Raw genomic sequence first — 26,415 nt, 5'->3', positions numbered from 1 at the left:
TATTCTGACTAGATATATTAGATCAATATACTGGGCAAGATTTTGAGTTGTTGTAGTGTGGACAGCTGCATCTTGCTTTATTAAGCAATTAATTAACTCTGGATGTGTGTGACATAACGTGTAGCACATCAGTACGTACCTCCTCTTTAGTTTTCTTGGATATGACCCGGAACCAATCTCCAATCATACTGAGCACAGCAGCAAAGTACGCCAGGCCCACCAGGATCCAGAACCACACCACGGGCTTGTAATAGTTCAGAAACTCTGGATTATCTGACCCACCTGCTGTGACACGACAAGTGGGTTATATAAATTAGATTTTCCTGGGTTACATGTGTTACTTACCAATTAAAAACAAAAACCAAGCAGGCTTGAGTCCTGAGCAAGTCCACATGGTAGGAATATATAATATAAAGAGGGGGGTCAAATTGAGATGATCTAGAATTAAAATGATCCTCACTATTATTCGTAGAGCAACATTGTAAATATTTAATCTGACAATCACATTTTTAACATTGTTATTTATAAAATAGGTTAAAGTGCATTGTTAAAAATACAATATGGTGGATTTGCTCCATGTGCCACTTCATTAAAATCCAAGTCAAAGTATTTGAGTATTTTCTTTTCTTCTTAAGTGGGGATATTTTGTTCAGTGACATAAGAAAAGGTCTTTAAAAAGAGTAAATATATATATTTTTTTATTCCTTTTTTTTTTTTTTTTTTGGTTTCGCCCGTGTGGGCATGTGCGGGTGGAGGGAGGGAGGGGGGAGTGTAGTGAGTGAGTGTACTGTGATATTACAATATAAATGAAATGGCATAGATTACTGTACTCTATGATGAAATAAAAAGAAGAGTAAATTGGGTATTAAAGGAATACTATATATGAAACATGTCTGATACGACACTTTATGTAGTACTGGATGCATCTTGCCAGTTGCATAAACTGGCGCTGCCCTCCAATAATAAAATCAGTCATAGTCCTCTTCTGTATTTATGGAAGAGCCTTCAATAAATCAACTGGTATGATGCAGCACAGACAGCCCGCTCGCTGTGCAGTTAAATAAACAGCCATTACAGCTCCAGCTTCAGTGACAGTGGTCCAGGCTCACTTTACACCACCTGGGCCAGCTCCAGTAACAGTGGTCTAATCTATAATCATTAGACCCATTGAGGGAGATTTAATCTAGCAGCTAAGTGGTTGTGATTTTTCCCATCTGCCTGTACCGGTTTGGTAGTCAAGCAGGAGGAGTCAAGCTGATACCGCCTGTCAAACTATTCTTTTAGATGTTGCAGGTATTGGGATGGCTTTGATAAATGCTCCAAAAGAGAAATATTGTGTTTATTCTTTTGTATATGATGTATTTCATAGCCTGAGATTCCTATTACTTGAAGTTACATCATGTTATGTGAAAACTGTTTTATTTTGTATTGATGTAGTAATGAGTGTAGACTCCTTGTTTGACAGATGGGATAGTTCAACATATTGCAGGGATTTAGATGCATTATAAAAAAAGTGTCAGAACACATGTGGCGCACATCTGTCGAGTCACACTATCTGAGGGAATAACTCAATAAATCAGAAGGAAAATCTAAAAACCTTTTTCCCCAGCGACAAAGTCCCCGAAGCCGATCGTGGTGAGGGTGATGACAACAAAGTAGATGGACTCCAGAGTGCTCCAGCCCTCAATGTGCTTGAAGATGATGACTGGCAGCGCCACGAAGATGAGGCACCCGAACAGGATGAAGATCAGAGTGGAGATAACGCGGATCTTCGTCTGGCTGACCTTCCACTTCTGGTTGGAAAGAGAGGAATAGCTGATACAAAGAATAGATGATACAAAAACATTTAACACTATATAGTTTAAGGCAGATTTGTAGCATAAGACAAAGGAAATCAACATGTGGCAGATTTAACACTACATCATTTCGCAGTGATTTCTTTTTTCTCCCTCTCACATTGGGAATCACTTCCTTCACCATCTTTCCAGAAATACAGTTGCTATTTTGTAACATCTCAAACGTAAGTCTGCCAAGTTCATGTGACATAACTTTCTCGGTCAGATGGCACGCCCACCCGAGCGATCATAAATGGATGCATTGCAGTTACAGCCTGTGCTGTCAGCAGAGATTTTTTGAAAGACAGGATCCATGAAAACCCTCTTTTGAAACACAGGTACTCAACATAGGAGTGGTTTCTAAATCCAGTCTTTCTCTGTGCTTCTTTTCCACTTGATGTGACTGCTTTTAGCTGGTTTCCCATGCATCGTGCCCTTTTCCCTTCCAGTTATGTAAGACCAAAGCAGAGTCTCTGAGGGGAAGCATAAAGAGCAGACAGGCCTCACTTCACTGAGTCTGTGATGTCTAATGTACCCGCTGCACACAGAAAAGTACAGTGGTATACAGTTTGAAGACCAACAGTGAGTCCTATAAAACCCAATTAGCTGAAGACAAAGCATTAATGCATTCCAAAGGGACTTGTGAAGCCGAGTTGGTTTTCCAGCCAGTATCTTCAGTTGCACAGCAGCTGCTACAGTCCATATATTCCCATTGTTTCCAGCCAGCTGCCTTCATCCCTCCTCCTGTTCAGGGAGGGAAGCCACAGAGCCAGGGATAAATCAAAAGGATCTTAACTAACCTGATACTTGAATAAATATTGCTAGTGTAAGTGATTTTACATGGACCAACGAGGCCATGTAAAATGGAAATTAGAGACTGTTTTGGTCTGTCTTTTATCACAGCATTACAGGTGTTTGATGATTGCACACAGGTACAAAGTGACATCCTATTTAAATGAGCTCTGGTAGAAAAACTACATTATAAAGGACTCTCTACTCCTGCTACTGCATAGGTTATTTGCAAAACAGTGTTTCCTTTAAATTATGTAATGATGTATTTGCAAGAGTAAATAAAAAATGCAACTCATATTTATAAACATAATTATGAGGCCATGTTTGTTAAAGTATCGGGGAAGTCACACAGTGTTTACACTAGTTAAATGTTACATGACAGCATTTCAATTTTAGATTTTGTTTTCCAGATACATTGTCCTTTAATAGCAATAAATGCCTTACTCAAATCTTTTATGGTTTTGTTTAGGCACTCACAACACTTGGTTAAGGATAGGGACGGATTGTTTTTGGATAAATATTGAAAATGTCAACACTGATTAACTTTTTATTTGCTTGTTTGATATCATTTGAATGTTTTCTTAATGTCTTATGTGTAATGTATTTATATGCCCCTATAAACCACTTTAAATTCCCTTATGTCTAAATGGCGCTAAATAACTAAACTGGCATTGCCTTAAGGCACAAGAAAGGGTGTGTGCACTTTATTAACATTAATACAAAACCTCAATCTTTTCCTTACCATAACCAAAGTGGATCTGTTACATAAATCTAACTCTCTGTATCCCTGGCTCTGATTGCAGTCATTGGGGAACTCCGTCATCTCGGACGTAAAGACGGCTGATTGGGTTAATAACACCACCCCGGCAGTCGGAACTCAGGGTGCAAAACGGAAAAACTATTTCCATCTGCATTGATCCAATTGGTCCCTGATATTAGCCGGTTTTGACTCTTTAGCCAACACACTGCACATGTCTCCATTCACAGTGCTGTGACACCCAGACGCACTGATGTTATCTCATCATCTAATATATTCTTCGCACTACATAAATTGATGTGTAACTGCAAGCATCTGTGCTGTTTTTTCTTCATGACACACGCATTTGGAATTATTTTCACTCCTCTGCGTTCTGACGACTTGTGCATTAATGTAACTGTCGCTCACTTCAGGACAAAAGCCTCACTTTATGATTCAATTTATCATACGCCACCACACACGGCAACATCCTCGCCTTCATTTTAACGATTCACATGAATATACTGTTACAAAAAAATCAGCTTCACTGCATCCTTTACTTACTTGTACTTAGGGTCTTATATTTTATCATAGTAACCAAGCCATTTTAGCTACTATAATTGGTTTAAAATCTGTTCCTGCACCTCTATGTTTCTTTGCCTGCTTTTATTGTCTCCTTTTTATACTGCGAATGTTATTATTTATCTAACTTCATGTGCATTGTATTACGCATATACTTTTTTCAAATCTGTTTGTCTTCATTTTATCACTTGAGTGCCTTGTTTTTCTACATATTGTTTGAAGATCATTGCAACTTTGTGTGCCACTAATGGCAAATCAAAATGTCCCATGTGGCATAAAGTGTGTCTTATTATCTTAACCGCTTTTTATTGCATCTGTGGGATTAAATGTAATATAGATTTTTGTAATTACGATTTATTATTACCCTTCCAGTCTTTTTGTTGAATGCACAGTCAATTTAAAAAAGCATTATAAAAAGCACCTCTACAGTAATTCTGGTACAAGAACAAGCAAAATAGGAAAGTATTTAATTTGTGAAGATGAAATACACTCACTGGTGTCAGATAAAATCCTAATTGGCTTGCACATGGGGCAGCTGTTCCACTGCTTTCATTTTTCACTTGGAACATTCTCCATGAAAACCTTAATGACTAAGCATCAACCCGACTGTCAGGCAGAGTCTATTTCCATTCTGTCTACCATGACAAATGGTCCCTTCTAACTTCTATGGCTGAAAAAAACTCATGTGAATGTATATACTGTTTTTGGTTGTATAGGGACAGAAGTGATACATCTTTGTGCTGCTGGTTTATTCCACTGCCACAAAAAAGAAATAAGGTAAGAAAAGGGCAGTGAGTTCAGCACAAAGTGCAAGCAAAGCAACACTTATCTTTACCGATCTTATATTGGTTGAAAACAACTGTTTATTTACTGCTCTAGGCTTTCAATACTGCAACAAACCATCTGCACTTGAGTGGTTTCCAGGTTTGTTGATATGGCAACCCAAAACCTGCATCCAACTTTAATCACTGACTGCTGTAGCAAAGTGTATAATATTGAATGTGAATCTTCAGCTGTATTATTTAGCTGTTCTTTATAACAGCGCAGGCAATATGACTTTACAGCTGTATTGGCATCACCTGGATAATTACATGTGATGGTGTTGTCTGTATTTAAATAGCTAACTACACCCAGGAAAACACACAGCGAGGTGATTCAGAGACAAAAACAAGCTCGTATATATATACGAAGGAGCTCACCACAATCATCTTCTCTACTTTGGCGATGCCCTTCCCAAAAATGGTCCCCAACTGGTCCCCGACACCAGCCAATAAGAATCCAAACAGGGGAATCCCAAGCAGAGCGTAAATAATACAGAAGATCCGCCCACCTTCTGTGTGAGGAGAGATGTTCCCAAATCCTAACAGAGAAGAGACACAGATAGTTCATTAGCTCATCAGGCAGCATTTAATTCAAAATGTCGATATAAATCAACTGCAACATAGCAAAGTAGTGTGTATGTTGTTTCCTTATACAAGTCATGGTAAAAAGCTACAAGACTGGGACTCTAGTATGCAGGTTGACACTACTGGGGATGTCATGTTTCCTAAAAGTATTGCTACTTTCTTCAGGAGGTAAATATGTTGAAATGTTTTTTTACACTTATATAAATATAGATCATCTTCTGTGTGCTTATTTTATTTCATAACTGTATGTTTAGCAATTGTACTTGGTTTACTTTATCTTTTCAAACTGGACTTTTCCCCTGTTCCTTTATACCACCCTAAGACTGGATATTTTTTTTGCTTTATTCCCTTTATTGCTTACACATGTTAACGTACAGTATGTGGAATCTTTCAGTGCTGTGTAAAAACCATGTCAACTTGCATGGAGCATTTTGCTTTTGATTGCATCACTGAACTTTGTGAGTTGACGCAGTGTAATGAAGGGTCGTTGCGTCTGGTGTGATCCCATTGCAATATGGCCTCCAGTTTATTTATGCTGTGAGAATTGTATTTATCTTTTTGTAATATCAGTGTGCACATTATGCAGTCTTCTACACTTGCCTGGTAGGCAACAGAAAGCAATTTTGCAAGAAAGACTGTAAACGTTTTGTGGCTTCAACAAGCTCACTCTGGTGCCTCACAATAAAGCTCTGAAAGAAAGTCCTGGGAAGTCTGGTAAGTGTCCTGTTTGTTGGACCTTCTGTGGCTAATTAGTCTACATCCTATTTCATTAAAGTTGGCAGAAGAAGTTATATTTCTGGCTCTACAAGAACGCTTTCCACAAAGCCTGGCTGTGCTTTAACATCACTGCAGACAGACAGTAGAATAGCTGAGGGCTTTGAGACATTTCAGCAGTGAGACATTTAATTTGTACTATACTACTAACCGAGTCAGGCAAAAGTTTATAACACCCCCTCAGTCCTCGAGCAAGTCTGATGTGAATTTAAAATGATATGAACACCAAAAATGAAAGGAAATACAGTACGCTGTACGTAGTAGTAGTAGTATAACAATATATCTATGCACACACAAAAGCAGATAGGTCTTATAGAAGTCAGTACAAAGACAAGACAATCTTTAAAGATGACTCCACACACTTAACAATATGACTTTCATTATTTAACAATTCCTAATGGGTCTGCATAATGAACTACATCTGCCTTTCTCCATTAATGTAGTCATCATCGGTCTCAGGATACAAGCTGCAGGGTCCCTTCTCATTTCTTTCCACTCTCACATTGGAATTGCGCAATATTAATTGTAAAACAATGTCAATCAAGTCTCAATTATTTCATGATTAGTTCAATGAGAGGCAGGATGCTAGACCTCTGGATACCCCTGCAGAACAAAAGAGACAAAGCACTTGTCTTACTTAGTGTAGAGCTGCACTCGCGTCTCGCGCCTGTCCTTTTTTGATACCCTGAAGTAAACAGATCAATCCTTCTTTATATTCTCAATGTATATGTAAATGCTGTCACAATAGGAGAGGCTTAAAAGCAAGCTATGCATCGAAAAACTTAGATCGCAGGTTCCTCAACAGTGCAATTACAAGACATTAAAAAAAGTGTATAACAAACAACAATTCACTTTGGGTTTTCGAACTTGGATTCGGTGATTGATTGCTCCACCACCAGATTTGTCTTTTGTCATAGGATTAAAATAGCACAATTTCAGCACTTAAACATTTTCAAAGTTTTGAATTCCGATTAATAGGAGGATAATATTAATAAGTCATTTCATTAGTATCACCCCTTGACATAAATAACACTGCCTGCATGAATAATATATTCAACTCTTTAATGAGCACAAGCTTTAAAATGGACAAACCCATTTCTCAGTTACACTTCTGCCTAGAATATGTAACAAACCTATGTAGCGATATGTCACGTCCTCTTAAAAGAATGAATGAACTTGCAGTGAACAATCAAGGCTTACGGACTTCCTTTCAAATTCATTTAGTGATGCTAGCAGAGAAAACTGCAGATTGGCATTGAATTTAGTGACTTTACAGCTTTTTTTCAAAGACACACTGTGTTGCTTTTTTAGGTTTGTGGATCCTTTAATTGCAAAAAAGTAATTGTAATGAAACCCTGTCATGGTAGGGTTAAAGTAGTAAAACCTGACTGCACTCACGTGAATGTCTTGTTGTTATCACTGTCATTTCCAATTCCCCACTCACAGTAAAGCTCACTGTGAACAGTAAAGAACATTCGATTTTTTCATGGTGCTGTTCATCATATGAAATAACGTACTTTTTTCAGATAAAAAGGACACCTGCTCCACTGGCTTGATAACAGCGGGGGAATGTTTTTCAAAAAGAATATTAATGCATTTTTCCTTCATATGCAGGTCACAAAGGATCATTCATTTGAGATTTAGTTGATCCATGCACTATAGAACATGTGAATTTCAGAAAGAATAATATAGTCGAAAAGAAGGCATCCCATGGGGAAGAAATGCTGTGAGATCAATCGTTGCTGCACGTCTTTCATTCATTTCATTTAATGGTTTATTTGAAGGGACAATGCACATTGATGAACACTTTCTCAGGAGAGTTTGCCTCAAAACTGCCATCCAATTTAAGATCTTTGAATACACCGATCAATATGTGGATATTAATTATTGCTCATCCACCCAAAGTCAGAAGAGTAAAAGAAAGCTGAGAGGGGATGCAAACTCTAATATGTTTTCCCTTTCTGCACTTTATTAGATTTCTTCTGAATAGGAAAATAAGAAATAAAGCCATTAAAAAGCTTCTATGTGGAGCAACGACCGCAGAACATTTTGTACCAATCAAGCTAAATTATGCTGAACAGTCAGCACAGCAGTTATGGCTGTTTATACCTACACACATCATAGGAGATGCCCACCAAACACCAGCAACTTATGTACCTTCATCTTGCAACCTTTTCCAGATGTTTGAATTTAAAAAAGCATAACAAATTATGCTTTTAGAACAAATATAAAGCTACCAAGCTCTCCTTTGTCTCTGCTGCAGCAATCACACTACCGTGAAATGCCCATTTCATGAGAAAACAGCACTTCAATCTTCAATTCAAACATGTGTACATCTGTCTTTAGCATAGAGCAAAATGGACTAAAATCACTGCAGCGCCTCAGTGAAAAAACTGAAAGTTGACATTCTCAGAATAAGGTGAACACTTAAGCTTTAACTTTACACCTTTAATCCGACACTTGAGCACTTATCTTTTCCAAGTAGCGGGCAGAATCAAGTTATTGCAAAATTCCAATTTAATGCCAAAATATTCATTAAGGTTTGCACTTTGCAGGCACTTGAAAGCCAATAATCAGAAAAAGCAAGCAAAAACATGCATGCCAACTCAAGGATGAGCTCTAACAGAAATGGAGTTCAACACCCCACTGAACAGATGCACTGATCTGTCAAGGTCTGCTCGGAAGAACCAGCTGAGCTGTCAGGCTAAGTGTGTGTGTGTGTGTGTGTGTGTGTGGTGTGTGTGTGTGTGTGTGTGTGTGTGTGTGTGTGTGTGTGTGTGTGTGTGTGTGTGTGTGTGCGTGTGTGTGCGTGTGTTCCTGATTAGTAAGCTCTTACAGCTGGAGGTGACAGAGTACGTGCTACAGGCTGCTACAATTGACAGCTTCTACATGTTACAGTACAGTAACCAATTGCAAATGAGCACAGGAACTACAAAAGTATATTCCTCTGTAGTCTCCGATAAACTTTAGCTCTTAAGGCTAAAGTTCTCCTTCTAAGACCAGTCAACTGAAAGCCCACATTTTCTCCAACAGACAGGCACTAACATTTTGTTCTGAAATAAAGTTGGAGAGTTGTGAATGAGGCCTGAATTGATTTATTATTGAGAATAATCCAAGTGTATACACAGATTCCACATTTCTTACACGCAGGCCACCGTCTGGAAAAGGAGCTGTTTGCAGTTTGTTGGTTAGCAAGTGTTATTTTGCGTTTGTATGTAATTTCAAGCTAAAACGGTCATCAACATTTCTTTATGCCTCTGAAGGCTTTGTGCAGGAGGTAATGATACATTGACGATGCCTAAAAAGCAAACACCTTGACATTTATATGCATTGGCAAAGCATTGTATGCAAAAAGTGTAATGTATTTTCAAAACCCTTAAAAAAAGGAAATTAGTTGTCAAAGAGTAAAAAACGACTTCTCTTACCGATAGTGGTGATAACAGTCCCAGCAAAGAAAAAGGAAGAACTGATGTCCCAGAGGCTCGTCTGATTAAAGGCATTTCCTGTGGGGTTCACACCTGCCCGGACTGCTGAAACCACTTGCTGGAGTGGAAAGATAAAAGGAAACAAAAGTTAGTACGTAATGCACTTTCTCCCAGTGGGAGTGTGCTGCGAGGTAGGCTGATTAGAAAATAACTGGCGTGCATCAATTTTCTCGGGGAATGGAGATGACAGGCAAGATAAACATCCAACAAAAACCAATTAAGAGTTGTGAGAAACAATAAGATCATCTGTCAAATAAAAAAAAAAGCATAATAAAGATCAAAATAGCTGCACATTTGAAGCATGCAACAGTTATATTGCTATGGATGGATTAAAATGAGGGTCTTTAAGATTTGGTGCTTTGAACATGTTTTATTCCAACCATTACTTTAAAATGATTTCCAAAAATGTACAATTACTGCAGCACACATGTGCATAGTCAGTCTATTTTCTACAAAGTCATTTAATTATCCTTTTAACACATTCACAAAAAATACTGAATGTAATTTAATCAGTTCACAAATCTTGTCACCATCATTCTGTCATTTAAATTCATAATCTAACCCAGCGTGGTTGCATGGAACATGCCCTCCTGGCTGGTCTACCTGCATGTGCAGCGGCTCGTCTGGTCTTCAACCTTCCTAAATGTTCCCACACCACGCCGCTCCTCCGCTCCCTTCACTGGCTTTCAGTAACTGCTAGAATCCACTTCAAGACACTGGTACTTGCGTACCATGCTGCGAATGGATCTGGCCCTTCCTACATCCAGGACATGGTTAAACTGTACACCCCAGCACGTGCACTCCGCTCTGCATCAGCCAAACAGCTCGCTGCACCCTCGCTGCGAGGGGGACCCAAGTTCCCATCAGCAAAAACACGTTGGTTTGCTATCCTGGCTCCAAAATGGTGGAATGAGCTCCCCATTGACATCAGGACAGCAGAAAGCCTGCACATCTTCCGAGGCAGACTGAAAACTCATCTCTTTCGACTCCACTTCGAGCAATACAATTACTAACAAAGAATTGCTAACAAAGCACTTATATACTAATACAGGACTGGCTTATCTATAGCCAGTTGAGTAGCACTTGAAATGTTTTGGCTCTATGAAACCTGATGTACTTATATGATTCTGTTTTCTTCAAGTTTGTATCTTCTTGGTCGAATGCACTTATTGTAAGTCGCTTTGGATAAAAGCATCAGCTAAATGCAATGTAATGTTCAGAAAATGGAAATCCAGCACTCAGGCTGCAGGGTCTAGATTGAGCATTTTAACACCATGAGATGACTGATGGTGTGATTTTGAGAAGCTTTGTGACCGTTGCTATGATGGGATATCTGGGTCAGTGTTGGGTTTATCAGTCTTGTCCAGGTAATTGGTTGACTAAGTGTGAGTATGTGGAAGACACAAGGTTTTAAAAGTGTCACAGCAGAGTGTGACGAGCCCTAGACACCAGCCAGCCAGCTGTACAGGAAGCAGATCAGCAGAGTGTTTCCCCACTCAGTGCTGCACTCGCATGACAGGAGACAAGAGGGGAGTGAAGCCAAAAGCTGGAAGGGAAACACACCACTGCACCACATTTCACACCAACCATCACCTAAAGATAGACGTGAGGAGCAGTGAAGAAGAGCCACACACTAAAAAGATATGCTGCCATACAGATACACTGGAGTGTTAACAGAGACTTTATAACAGTCTGTTGCGATAATATAAATAGTCTGGCTAACTACATTACCTATAGTAGTAACTGAGAATGACTTCTTGAGCCAAGGGGTCTGTCAGGGACAAGCAGTAAGGCACACATGTCAAACTCAGCCCGCAGGATAATTTTTAATTACTATTAGATCTGGCCCGCCGGTATATTGCACGCACACCTTCACTCAATCCTGAGGATTTCCTCAGCTCAGAGCCTGACCCCAAACATTGATGAACTTTCACCCAAGATGAGATGCCAAGTATCTGGCTTGAACTAGCATCACAGAGCAGCACACTGAGTTTCAATGGATGTTTCCTCTTGCCATTTTTTTTTGCGACAACAGGGCATGTTTGGTTTTTTCTTTGAGGGAAATCGTTTTTTTGAAGCTGTTGTTGGCCTGTGGGAAAATGTAATCATAAGAAATGACTCCGGAAAAGCCAACCTGATCTCACCAGAATGCGTGACTCCACCACGACTCCTTAACACCGCATTGCGTGGTGGAGTCACGCATTCTGCTACATTTACGTGTCGGCACCACGCAAAAAACCCCAATGTAAAGTGAATGAGGCTCTTTTGTCGTGGTGCACACACGCATTTCTACAACGTCCCGCAGTGAGCTTTTATTCTATAAAACATTTTTAAAATCTACTTTATAGCCTCACGGGAGGCTTCTTTTATTTTATTTGCATTCATAATCATTTTTATTTTTCGTCAGAATGTAAAAATTACATTAGTTACGAATTTTTGTTCTCAAAAAACAGTGCATTGTGTGTAATACAACTGTGATTTTTATTAAATTAGTTAGTTTTTAAGGAAGACCAGAGCTTCAGCTGTGTCCATAGATTGTTCCCTTTAGTTAACGTTATTTAAAAGATAATGATCATGTCCCCTTTATTGTATTACGAGCGTCCATTCCCATTGGATAACGGATAATTTTACACCCGGAAGTAAGTATTCTCCTTACTGTCGATTGATTTTACAGTGATATCTGAACTACTCATCAACTCAAAAACACCAGATTATCCTTGTTAATTACACAACATTGGTTGGTTTAAATTGTGTACAATGCTTTTGTATTTTTCCCCTTCGATTCGGAGAAACGAATATTTTTTCGGAGTTTTTGGATGGCAGAAGACACTACACTACCCAGAATCCTCAGCTATCGTTTGGGACTACACCATGTGCTTAGCTTGACAAACCCCTTGATCAGTCCTCAAGCTCTGTGATTGGTTGACCTCCAACTGCATTCCATATAAAAAACGTTTCGTAAAAGATCAAATCATACTTTATTCAGCAGTGCTTGCTTTACTCTTTGAAAGTCATCACATGAATGCATTGTAATAAATGGTTTGGCTGCATTAAATATTACACATCTATCGTAGTTCTTTATTTATCTACACTACAGAGATCGGGCATCAGAATAGACCGGAAACTATTCTTTTACCGTTCTGTTTTAATTTCACAATAAAGTTATTAGTAATCATCTGTTTTGATATTATTGTTTTTTATTAACTACTAGACCGCTGGGTCATGTTAAGACCATATTTTCTGTGTTGCTGTGGGTTTTTTCCATCGCTTTTGTGTTACAAATATCAAAACAATAACAAAATGTATCCGTCGTAAACTAAACCAGAAACAGCAGTATATTTTATTTTGTTAACACTTTAAACTTGACAGTTTTTTTAACCCGCACCTCCTACTGGTTAAAGCACGTTATTACACGTTTGGAGTAATTGCAATGCAGGAAGATTATGTTGCTTTTTAATGACTGTTTAAAATGACTTTTTCTTAATGTCTTTCATTTTTGTAAAGCACTTTTGAATGTGTTATATTTGATGAAAACATTTAAATATTAAGAGTACATACAAAATAGTGGGAAAGTAGAAGGTCAATGATATAAATATAGAATAGAAAATATCAAGAAGATACTGTAAATAATATCTACAATAAAACAGTTTAGTGCCTGATAGGAGGATGTGCAAAACAGACAAACTAATAAGGCTTTATTTAAACATTAAAGAATACTTTAGGCTAAGGTCTTCTTTTAAATAAGAAAAAAGCTTTGGGGGTATCTATCTACAGATACATATTAAGCCTGACAAAGTACTTAACGTCTAATATATTGCATGGTTTGTTTTGGAACTTGACAATCAACTTTCCTGCAATGTTAACTATGTTGAAGCATTTATTTTAACCGATATTATACATATTTATTATACTCTTATAAGATGTTAGATAGAATAATAAATGTACAGAATATGACAGTTTAATGGTGGAGGTATACACACATATTGATAGATGTCTTAATGCACTGTTGAGGAACCTGTGACCCAAGTTTTTCATTCATTGCATAACTACACCGTAGTTGTGATATGTCAATAAACCTTAGAAAATCTTGAAATCTTGAAAGGGATGTGCAAAATATCAAGTATATAGTCTTTAATGAACGATTAGAGAATAACGAGTAATGAATATGCTTTATACGGATCTGCAGATAAATGTTTAGTCTTCTCAAGCACCAACTATCAAATATCTCTCCTGATTGTTGGCACTTGACAATCACCTTCACTGAATTTACTCAGGTGTAACTAAAGTCTGATTTAAGGGTTGTTTATATTTCACATCATTAATCCAAATCTGTAAAGTAACTAAAATAAATGTAGTGGAGTAAAAACACCACGTTAACCTTAAAGAAAGCCCTCAGGATGATAAAAGACCCCCATCACCCCAGCCACAAACTGTTCATGTCTACTGCCGTCTGGCAGGCGGTACTGCAGCATCCGGACTAAAACCTCCAGACTCAGGGACAGCTTCATCCCACAGGCCAGAAGACTATTAAACACCTGAATTTAGAAACAACATCCATAACATTCATCTGGCTGCTACTTAGAAATTATTGATCTAATATATCATATTCACAATATAGTGACTGCTTTTTTGTCTTTTGTTTTCTTAGTTATGTTCTCTTTTATATGTGTGTGTTATGTGTTATGTGTAACGTTGCTGCCTTCTTTGCCAGGTCAGCATTGAAAATTAGATTGTATCTCAATGCTTTTATCTGGTTAAATAAAGGTTAAATACAAATGAAAAAAGATTCCAATCAATCTTGTATATAGACTCTTATTGCACTATTTCACTATTTTTTCTGTGTATCTGTTTTATTGTGTTGCACTGTTGGAGGAGCCTGCGACCTAAGGGGGGGTGGGGGGATAGGACACGTTCGATTCCTGTTTTGAATAGTGTGCCGTCAATGGGTTTCATTCCATTTCAAGGTGCTTTTTGACACTCCGTGTAAACTTCGCGCACTGCCACTCCAACATCCAATCACAGAGCTTGAGGACTGATCACGGGGTTTGTCAAGCTAAGCACATGGTGTAGTCCCAAACGATAGCTGAGGATTCTGGGTAGTGTAGTGTCTTCTGCCATTCAAAAACTCCGAAAAAATATTCGTTTCTCTGAATCGAAGGGGAAAAATACAAAAGCATTGTACACAATTTAAACCAATCAATGTTGTGTAATTAACAAGGATAATTTGGTGTTTTTGAGTTGATGAGTAGTGCAGATATCACTGTAAAATCAATCGACAGTAAGGAGATACTTACTTCCGGGTGTACAATTATCCGTTATCCAATGGGAATGGACGCTCGTAATACAATAAAGGGGACATGATCATTATCTTTTAAAAAACGTTAACTAAAGGGAACAATCTATTTGACACAGCTGAAGCTCTGGCCTTCCTTAAAAACTAACTAATTTAATAAAAATCACAGTTGCATTACACACAATGCACTGTTTTTTGAGAACAACAATTCGTAACTAATGTAATTTTACATTCTGACGAAAAATAAAAATGATTATGAATACAAATACAATAAAAGAAGCCTCCCGTGAGTTACTACAAGCTATAAAGTAGATTTTAAAAATGTTTTATAGAATAAAAGCTCACTGCGGGACGTTGTAGAAATGCGTGTGTGCACCACGACAAAAGAGCCTCATTCACTTTACATTGTTTTTTTTTGCGTGGTGCCGACACGTAAATGTAACGGAATGCGTGACTCCAACACGCAATGTGGTGTTAAGGAGTCGTGGTGGAGTCACGCATTCTGGTGAGATCAGGTTGGGAAAAGCTGCAGATAGAGCCATAAGAAATGAATGCAACTGATTATTTAATGTTTAATGTTGTTTTTATAGGCAATCATTTAAGCTTTGTTAGTTCCAGGTTTAATACTGTATGTGCAATAAGTTCATTTCAATACGTTTTGCAGTAAACATTGAACCAGTCCGGCCCTCGACTAGTACCGATTTTTTATTTTTTATTTTATTTTGGCCCACTGTGTATTTGAGTTTGACACCCAAAAGGCAACAGGACAGAGGAGTTGTTTAAATAACCTGGGTTTTTATTTATCCAAAATAAAACCCAAAGAAAACGTTATAAACCAAGAATCTCTAATAACTAGGCCTATAATAGAGGTCAACAGAAAATAAACATGACATCAATTTAACAGGTGTTGACTCAACAAACTGCTACAATGCTTGGTCAAACCAAGTTGAAACCATGGGGTAATTAAGATTAACAGAATACAAAAAGGACACTGACAAAACCCAAATCCCCCTTTGACATGGAAGCAGGTTGTTTGTCCCAATCTGTCCCAATCGGCTGCTTGCAGTATTTGTGAGTCCTCACTCCTCAGCGCTCAGCCACGCCTTTTGCTGAACCAGGAAGTAACCTCCCCCAACGGCCACAGTAACTCAAAGACAAAGAAAGTAATTAATACAAACAAATACTTGTGTTAGCTGTGCTAAAATGTTTGAAAATACACTAAGTAATGTCAGATTACAAGCAAATGAGGAGTTCACCATCTAAATCAAATGTGTGGCGTTACTAATTGGGATGTTTTACTACAGCTGAACTGAAGCAAAACTACTGAAGGTACAGTAAGGGTGCAGTGTAATTGTTTTACTCTGTTTGGCTGTGGCTATCAAAGGGTCTATCATTAAAGGTCCCATCATATACTTTTCTGGTTATTACCCGTCCTCTTGTGTGTTATGTAGCTTTTTCTGCATGTAAACGGTCTGCAAAGTCATAAACCCTCAAAGTACACCCTGTAGTGAGTAAAACTAACACAGAAAATATGTATCTATGCTGCCCCAGAACGCCTCGTTGTAGATTTGTCTTTTTCCATTTTTTTCTTCCGGGGCAGGTTGACGTCGGAGCTCAGACCCCACGCAGCAACCAGGAAACAACACCAGTAATCCACCTCACACTGTCCTCTCCTCGAGCCCCACAGGGCGGAGCAGCGAGCCCCGCAACGTCCCGCCAACACGGCACCCAGACCCCACGCAGCATTCTCATCTGTTTGTCATTACTGGTGTCATTTTCTGGTTGCTAACAAACACCATTGTAACACATACACACTGATGTCCAGCTGTAACGGTGGTGGACTCATCAGAACAGAGTGGGTGAGCTGACCAATCAGAGCACAGTGGGCTCATAGGGAGGGGGGAGGGGGGGCTCCAACAAGGCGTGTAGGACAGAGTGAATACACATACTATACAGAGATGCTGTATGAGAAAACCAATGTGATTTTGGAACAATGTAAATCTATTCTAGTAGACCTCAACCATGGAATTATGATCAGTAGAAATGGCCAAGACATGGGACCTTTAACTTCTTTTATACATGGGTTGACAGGTTATGTTAAAAAACAACAGCCGGCTTCCACACAACCAGAACAGCCACTGTGTAGTGTTTTCCAACATGAGGGAAATTGTTTAAATGGCCCATAATTCAAAAAAAAAATCCGATTTGACTGAAAGCCCATTTGTCCAACAGTCCATTACCCACACCAAACAAACAAATGAGACCATTGCACTGAAGGAACATTGCTCTGGTGTTTTTGTTTGGGATAAGGGGCTTTCGGACTTTTCATCCAATTGGACATACATTTGCCAAATAGACTATTTGGCTTTTGGAATAATGGCATGACACAGTGAGCAAGCCAATTTTGGAAGCTACTATAGAAGACTTAACGATAAAGTTAGCAGCTCTGTCCTGCCCTTTATTGATTTTGAGGAAGTTAACACTCCTGCAACAGCATTATCAGAAATAGCAATATGTTTGGCGAAAAAGAGTGGTTAGCCTTAAAAGTAAGTACTCTAAAACCCCATTCTATCCTAATGTTAGTGAAAACTATTTATATCAGGTACATTTACTATTATCCTCTAAATATCCTATTCTACCCCTTTTACATGGTAGGCCTACTTGTTTTAAATGGTTCAGCTGAAACCCTTTATCCTGGAGATGCCAATGGTAGCTTAGCTAGCTAGCTAAAATTGATAATATCTGTCCAAATCAGTGGTCATCACAAATGTACAGCCTGATCTTATCTACCTCTGTCCAAAATTAAAGACATAATGTTTCAAACTTTCCTTTTGAGCAAGTCTACCCCCCATTATTATTGTAAACTGCATCTCACTGTGCTAGAATGTGAAGTTTAACGGCTGACAGGTTGTGAGGCTTAGCAATAACTGTCCAATCTAGAATGCTAGATTAATCTGATCGCTTTTTTTTTTTTTCAAACATACTCTATCTGTTCACTGCAGTGAAACAGATAGATGTCTCGACCCAAGTGGCTTCTCAAGATAAAGAATCATTACTGAGATAAATGAAACAGAAAAGCTGAAAGTCTTTTGGGGAACCGCAGACACAGCTACAGAACTGATGCCAATCAATCATAGCAGAATACTTTACTGGACTACAGCGTTTATTCCACTACATACTGTATATGTGGGATGTTTGCCACTAAAGAGCTATTAAATTCATTTAGGAATGAGTAGTGCACAATAAATGTAAGGCCAGTGAGGGCTAAGCTTGTTTTGATTATCTAGAATAAGTATTAAAGATCAATAAACTTTTAAGAACAAAGAACCAGTGCTCCAATATAATTTGCTGCATGCAGCACACCGACCACCTGAGCTAGCACTGTCAGCTTTTTCTGCATGCCTGCACACACACACACACACACACACACACACACACACACACACACACACACACACACACACACACACACACACACACACACACACACACACACACACACACACACACACACACACACACACACACACACACACACACACACACTCACACTCACACACACAAACTGTAGGGTCACCGCAATGTCAGTGTGTCATCATCCTTGGTGAAACTGAGAGAGCTTTAACCTCGAATGTTGATTTTGATAAGGCATTAATGATCGAGTGAGAAAGAGCTGAAATTAATGAATAATGGATGTGAAAGTGAGGCACTAATGTAATAAGATGAGAGTTAACATGACATTATGGGTCAGAGGGGGAAGAAAGATTTTTAGATGATTGCAGGAAAAGGTACTGTGAAGTAGTTTTGTCTTACAAGGAACTACCACTAGTGTTGCTTATCCACACAAGCTGACATACACAAAGGAACAACGCAATTCATATTGCAAAGGAGCATTTTCATATGAAAGATTTTTCACCTTACTATTTTAAGTGCCAATTTTGATTCCTGACTACGTATATCCATGATCTTTCCCTAACCTTTACCAAATATATAGAGGTAGATTTTTTTTCCACTGTAAAACATTACAGTTTTGATTCACTACACAACCTGCCCAGCACCACACAGTCAACACCTACGACTAGCTGCTGAACATGTATAGCATTTAGCCTCTAACAAGCATGCTATTTCCAGAAGTTGGTTCACAATATCAATTAAAAAAGGTGCTAGGTCACAATAATACATCAACAGTGTCTTAAAGCTTGTCTCTGAAGAAAGAAATAGGGAGGTTAAGAAAAACCCAAACAAAACTATAAAACAAACAAACAACGGATGTACTTCACACTTGTGGCAGACATTTGACAGTTGCCAGTACAGTGTTTTTAAATGTTGAAAAATGGGTGTATGGGTACAGCTCTCAACACTCATATGAAAGGGAGATGTATACTTTTCAATAATCCAAACATCTTTAGAATATGATCACAACCAATAACAAATCATTTAAACTTGTTTATTCTTATCTTACCTAGTTAGCATTCTTTCTTTTTGCTTATGCATATGTTACTAATCACTCCCCTTTTAAACATGTTTTTACTGTCCTATACATTGGAATGATTTCTTACTTTATTTTTTACATCTATATTAAATAGATAAAGGTCTCTCTCTGTCTCTCTCTGTCTCTCTCTCTCTCAGAGGCTGTGTGCTCCTCCGTGGCGATGAAGGCTTGCGTTAAAAAACAAGAATAAACATAGGCCTATTTGTAAAGTGGGGGGACACAAACGGGATTTCGAAAAGTGTCACGGTTAAACTCCTTATGAAGTGGTGAGATGCCGCTCCACATTGCTTTTCTTCCCAACTGCAACGTTGTGTGTGTGTGTGTGTGTGTGTGTGTGAGAGCGTTTCACATGTGTGTATGAGAGATTTTTACATACACTGAACAAAAATATAAATGCAACACTTTTGTTTTTGCTCCCATTTTTCATGAGATGAACTCAAAGATCTAAAACATTTTCTATATACACAAAATAACCATTTCTCTCAAACATTGTTCACAAATCTGAAAAAATCTGTGATAGTGAGCACTTCTCCTTTGCCGAGATAATCCATCCCTCCTCACAGGTGTGGCATATCAAGATGCTGATTAGACAGCATGATTATTGCACAGGTGTGCCTTAGGCTGGCCACAATAAAAGGCCACTCTGAAACGTGCAGTTTTGCTTTATTGGGGGGGTCCGAAAACCAGTCAGTATCTGGTGTGACCACCATTTGCCTCACGCAGTGCAACACATCTCCTTCACATCGAGTTGATCAGGTTGTTGATTGTGGCCTGTGGAATGTTGGTCCACTCCTCTTCAATGGCTGTGCGAAGTTGCTGGATATTGGCAGGAACTGGAACACGCTGTCGTATACGCCGATCCAGAGCATCCCAAACATGCTCAATGGGTGACATGTCCGGTGAGTATGCTGGCCATGCAAGAACTGGGATGTTTTCAGCCTCCAGGAATTGTGTACAGATCCTTGCAACATGGGGCCGTGCATTATCATGCTGCAACATGAGGCAGGGTTTCCCACACATAGACTATACTTGGGCGGGCCGCCCAGGTATATTAACGGCCGCCCAAGTATATTTCGCGACCCATTTAGTTTTTTGTTTTTTTTATATATTTTTTTTTTATTCGTCCGTGACCACGACGCCATCTGCGATCGATTAACTTGTAGACAATGATCCCTCGCTCCCTTGCTCTGATCTCGCCTCCTTCTGGCCTGTTAAGTGGCCTGCCTCACACAGGGTGACTGGCTGTCCACATGATGTGGCCTGCCGACATGGCCACTGTCATACAGATCATAAATCAAAGCCCTTGATTGGTCTCTGTGTGTCATTCAAGCTCGGGATAACCTCAGCTCAGGTGAGGTAAAGGACTCTCTGAGTGTTTAGATAGTTAACTTAGTCTAAGTTCTCAGTGGGTCTCAAACGGTGTGGTCACCATTTATGTAAACACATATTTCCATTTGAGAGGGTAGTGATTGGTCTAATGGATAGTGAGGTGGGCTGAAGATCGGAAGGCTGTGAGTTCAAATCCCGCCAGGAACACCCCCACTAGTGTGCCCTTGAGTAAGGCACTTAGCCCTTAGTTACTCCAGGGAGAATGTCCCTGTAACCGGTCATTATAAGTCGCTTTGGATAAAAGCGTCAGCTAAATGAAATGTAATGTGATTAGTAAAATATGCATGAATAAATAAATAAAAAGTTAACTAGGTGAAAAAAGGTAAGATACACTTTTAAAACTTGTTGAGAGAAAACTAGTCTTTGCTGCTGCCTCAAAGAGGAGCAGGGGGAGAGGATGGAGAGGGGGGAGAGGAGGGAGACAGGAGAGGCTGATTCAGGAGCACAGACACACTCACAACTATAAATGAACCAAAACTAAATTAATAAACAAGTTTCAGTGTTTTTTTCATATTGGAAATGGTAGGTTATTGGTTTTGGCCTTGATTTTATGATTATTGAAATGTATACAGTTCTGTTAAATATAGGTGTTTCCATAGATCTAGTCTCTTTATTTCCCCCTCAAAATGCACCAGATTGATGCATTTAACTCCAAAATAAAAAATAAAATCTTACCGGGGGGGCATGCCCCTGGACCCCCCTAGAGGATTTGAGGTCGACCCCCACTAAAAATCACATGGATAGGTTCCTAAATACATTAATAAATACATTTATTTTTTTAAATAGTAACCCATTTCCATATGTTCATGTGTGGGTAGTAGATTTAAACTATAGGGCTATCATTATGGACCCTGCCTGTACCTGTACCTGTTCGCTCTGCCATCGCGTGAAGGGTCTGCTAACAAGCGACCAACAGAAAGGTTAATGTTGTTGCACGTCACCTCAACCCCCCCCGCTACCACCACCCCCCAAAGTATATTTCAGATCTGTGGGAAACACTGGCAGTTAATGGACCAGCACCAGAGGCATTCCCATACACACAGGCGTTGGAGCTGTTCTTCATGAAATCCCAGAAGGATGAAGTGCTCTGACAAACAGTGCCATCTTTGCGCAAAATGATTATACCGGAATGAAAAGTCAATAAATAATGTTGTTAAAACTTTTTTTTTTTTTTCGCGCACCCCCCCCTTGCCACCACCCGCCCAAGTATATTTCATATCTGTGGGAAACACTGATGAGGTGATGGTCGTGGATGAATGGCACAACAATGGGCCTCAGGATCTCGTCACGGTATCTCTGTGCATTCACAATGCCATCAATAAAATGCACCTGTGTTCGTCGTCCATAACATACGCCTGCCCATACCATAACCCCACCACCACCATGGGCCACTCGATTCACAACATTGACATCAGAAAACCGCTCACCCACACGACGCCACACACGCTGTCTGCCATCTGCCCTGAACAGTGAAAACCGGGAGAGAACACCTCTCCAACGTGCCAGACGCCATCGAATGTGAGCATTTGCCCACTCAATGCGGTTACGACGACAAACCGGAGTCAGGTCGAGACCCCGATGAGGACGACGAGCATGCAGATGAGCTTCCCTGAGACGGTTTCTGACAGTTTGTGCAGAAATTCTTTGGTTATGCAAACCGATTGTTGCAGCAGCTGTCAGAGTGGCTGGTCTCAGACGATCTTGGAGGTGAACATGCTGGATGTGGAGGTCTTGGGCTGGTGTGGTTACACGTGGTCTGCGGTTGTGAGGCCGGTTGGATGTACTGCCAAATTCTCTGAAACGCCTTTGGAGACGGCTTATGGTAGAGAAATGAACATTCAATTCACGGGCAACAGCTCTTGTGGACATTCCTGCTGTCAGCATGCCAATTGCACGCTCCGTCAAAACTTGCGACATCTGTGGCATTATGCTGTGTGATAAAACTGAGTGGCCTTTTATTGTGGCCAGCCTAAGGCACACCTGTGCAATAATCATGCTGTCTAATCAGCATCTTGATATGCCACACTTGTGAGGTGAGATGGATTATCTCGGCAAAGGAGAAGTGCTCACTATCACAGATTTTTTCAGATTTGTGAACAATATTTGAGAGAAATGGTTATTTTGTGTATATAGAAAATGTTTTAGATCTTTGAGTTCATCTCATGAAAAATGGGAGCAAAAACAAAAGTGTTGCATTTATATTTTTGTTCAGTGTATGTCTGTAAATTATTTTGGTTTCAGTTGTGTGTGCGTGAGCAGGCTCGGATTGGCCATCGGGAGATTCGGGACCTTTCCCGGTGGGCCGCTGCCTTCGGTGGGCCGCTGACTCTGGCATATGGTGGGCCGTGGACTTTCACAGCGTGCTGTGAAAGTCCACCACCGTTGCGAGTCTCCGGCTGTAACAGTCCACTACCGCCCAAAAAGAGGTCCAAGCAATTGATTTAAAAAAATAAAAAGAATAATAATCTCCCGTTCATCGTGTCCATTCGCGACCCACCTATCACATCTCTGCGCCCCACCAGTGGGGCGTGCCCCCACACTTTGAGAAACGCTGCAGTACACACATCTACCCAAAATAGGACAACACAACATTAACATATTCAAACATAATCTACAAAGCTCAGCACATCAACAGTTCACTGTTTTGATTACTTGTTATATCTCAATTAAATTCTGAAATACAACAAAGGGTTCAAAGATAACATTTTGGAATCCCTACTTCCACTGTGCTGATAAAAACATCACTTAGCAAAGCGAACAATCACACAGGCTTGGCTCAACGAGCCCCTTTGTTTCTCAGCCAAGGCGGCCACAATAATGGCTGCAGTCACTGTGTTGGCAAACCGACCATGGCCATGGGAAATGATTAGCAGGATAATGTGAAGACCCCACTAGCTTTTTGACATCACTCACTATTTTAATTACTCCCTTTGAGAGCTCATCTCTCCTCAATCCTCTGCTGACTGGCTTTAGATCAATGGGAACCTATAACACAAAGGGTGATGGGTTTTATGTGTTTGTGTAGTCTACATAATTAAGTAAAATTACTTTGAGGCACCTGTATTGAAGCCGTTTATCAATAAATAATCAGAAGAGAAAGAGTTGCTTGCAAGGCTGTTCTCATTTGGCTTCTGTCTTGGACTGTTTTTAAAACAACCTTAAAGGCTATACATACATATGCTCTTGAATTCCTCATAGAGGCAAATTGCCAAGTTTTCTTAACATTAATAATTAATTCTATTCATTTTGCAGTTTGCTCTTGAGGTCCAGGACTGAATAGTTTGTTTTTGTAAACAGCACAAGCACAGATTGTTTCAGTGGGAAGGTCAGTGACAGGAGTAATACTTTGCCAGAAAACCATTAATTGGCTGAAAAGACACTTTTTTTGTGGACAGAGGACAGTTTGCCCTTAAATGTTGGCAAGCAACATCCTTAATAGTAAAAGTACATACCACACTATAGTTTAGAGTTTGTTGTTCATATCTTTTTCCCATCTCTAGCCAGCCATAGCCACCTGTGTACCTTAGCACAGCAGTGCTTTTGAGCTAAATGCTAGCATGCTAACATGCTTGTGCTCAACATGGTCAGCGTCTTTGTTTAACATATTAGCATATTAGCATTTGCTCATTAGCATTAAACAAGAAGTAGAGGTTGATATTTTTCCCTAGATGCTGCCTGTACAAGTCAATTAAGGACTATAAAAGAGATCAAATAGAGACTTTTCCCATGCCAATCTATCCAATAGGTATTACGATATTTCAATAGGGCCGAAGTTACAATACTATGGCCAAAAGGTTGTGTAGTAAACAAAGAACACTTTACTTCCTTAATTAAACTATCAACTGCTGCTACTGTTTGCTGCTTTAATTATTTCTACTGTCTCCAACCTAAATGATCTCTGCCAAGACAAATGTTTTCCAAATAGTAACAATTATCCCTCCTCTTCCAGGGCAACAGTCATTAAGCCCAATCCTGACACAAAATCAGCCTAATGGTCATTCTGACAAATTATGATCTCAGGACAGAAATCATCAACATCGCCTTCGTAAAACGACTCAGCATATTAGAGCCACATAACTGCCATCTGGTACTAGCAACTCTTAATCTAAAACATCTAATTTACATACAGTAGGTGGTGAACATCATTCAATAATAAATCCTGTCAGCTTGGGTAAGTTTTGATATGGTCTACACCTAGGGTTGCCAACTTCCAGAAATGGAAAAACGGGACACATGTATGTGTCCCCCGCCTGCACGCGCGCCCGCGCGCGAAGATTTTCGGGTTTCTGGCGGATTTAGTTACTTTTTTTTGTTACTTTATTTCGGTTTTAGGGTTAGGTTAGGGTTATGTTATTTAATTATTTTGGGGGAGCCAGCCCCTAGGGTTCGAAAATGTTTTTGGGGGTCAAACCCCCCAAAACCCTCAAAATGAAAACTATGCATACTTATAACACAATACAAACACAATGGTCTTACACCTGCATTAGGCTACTACATCACATTGTACATCAGCATGTTCAAATCGGATAGGTGGGCACCTCGATGTACAATTGGCTATTTTGTCCAAAATGTTAAAAAATAAAATATTTGAAAAATGGTATTAAGTAATGCAAAGTATACATGTGAACATGCACGGTACATCATTATTAGACTTAATGTTATCCTTCAACCAACCATTGTTGCTCGCTTGTGCAGTTCTGTGCCAGCATGCTGTTTCAGGTCGTTTTCTCCACCGTGACCTATTGAAAACTCCCTCCGACACAAGGTGCAGAAGACCCGAGACAGATCTCCACTCACGGTCTTTACCCACAGTCTATGGCTTTACCCAACTGTATTTTTCTTCCCACTGTGTGTTGTAAGACACAAGTCTTTTCTTTTTAGAAGGGCCAGGGCCCAGAACCACATCCTCTCTATCTTCTCCTCTTTCATTATCACCTCCACCGGCAGCGCTCATTTTCCCGCACAACTGAACAGGCTATGCCACACACAAACAATGATGCCGCGCCCGCGAAAATCTCTCACACACACACACACACACACACACACACACACACACACACACACACACACACACACACACACACACACACACACACACACACACACACACACACACACACACACACACACACACACACACACACACACACACACACACACACACACACACGCACGCACACACGCACGCACGCACACACACACGTGCGAGCATTGTGCCTGCCCTGTCAACTGAGCGGTCCTAGCGCCCTTCTTATACAGCACACAAACACACAGGCACGCAGCCAGACACACTGCATTGCGCGCAAACAGAAACATATTTTTTATTTTTCCCTTTACCGGGAATCCGGGACAAACAATGTCCCGTACGGGACACGCCCCTTTTGGCTAAAATACGGGACGTCCCGGCTAATACGGGACGGTTGGCAACCCTATCTACACCTAAACTGTAAATGTCACTGAATGCCAACACTTCTTCTTGACATTAGAGATCACAATGAATCTACTTGATTTATAGCCAATTCAGACATCACTGAAAAATGAAATTCATAACTATTTGATCAACATATTTATCATGGCAAGCCAGAACATGTAAAAAACAATACATAATTTAGTAACAGAACATTTTATTCT

The 26,415-nt window shown here is 39.7% G+C and overlaps 1 protein-coding gene across 3 annotated transcripts in view; it reads right to left on the bottom strand.

The window, feature by feature from the left end:
• The window catches only part of LOC117533826 (potassium channel subfamily K member 2-like), a 39,115-nt gene that overhangs the window by 8,409 nt on the left and 4,291 nt on the right, over nucleotides 1–26,415 (bottom strand). Inside the window, exons 3-6 of one of the 3 annotated variants that reach the window (XM_034197788.1) lie at nucleotides 9,551–9,668; nucleotides 5,145–5,305; nucleotides 1,598–1,793; nucleotides 140–285 (exon numbers count right to left, since the gene is read on the bottom strand). In XM_034197788.1, coding sequence (XP_034053679.1) covers nucleotides 140–285; nucleotides 1,598–1,793; nucleotides 5,145–5,305; nucleotides 9,551–9,668 — 621 coding nt within the window. The remainder of the gene's footprint in view (nucleotides 1–139; nucleotides 286–1,597; nucleotides 1,794–5,144; nucleotides 5,306–9,550; nucleotides 9,669–26,415) is intronic. The other 2 variants (XM_034197789.1, XM_034197790.1) reach the window with 2 other exon arrangements.

This window comes from Gymnodraco acuticeps, unplaced genomic scaffold (genome assembly GCF_902827175.1).
Source record: "Gymnodraco acuticeps unplaced genomic scaffold, fGymAcu1.1, whole genome shotgun sequence".
Taxonomy (NCBI): domain Eukaryota; kingdom Metazoa; phylum Chordata; class Actinopteri; order Perciformes; family Bathydraconidae; genus Gymnodraco; species Gymnodraco acuticeps.
Note: the sequence above shows the minus strand (reverse complement) of the source record. Positions and strands in the feature narration are given on the sequence as shown.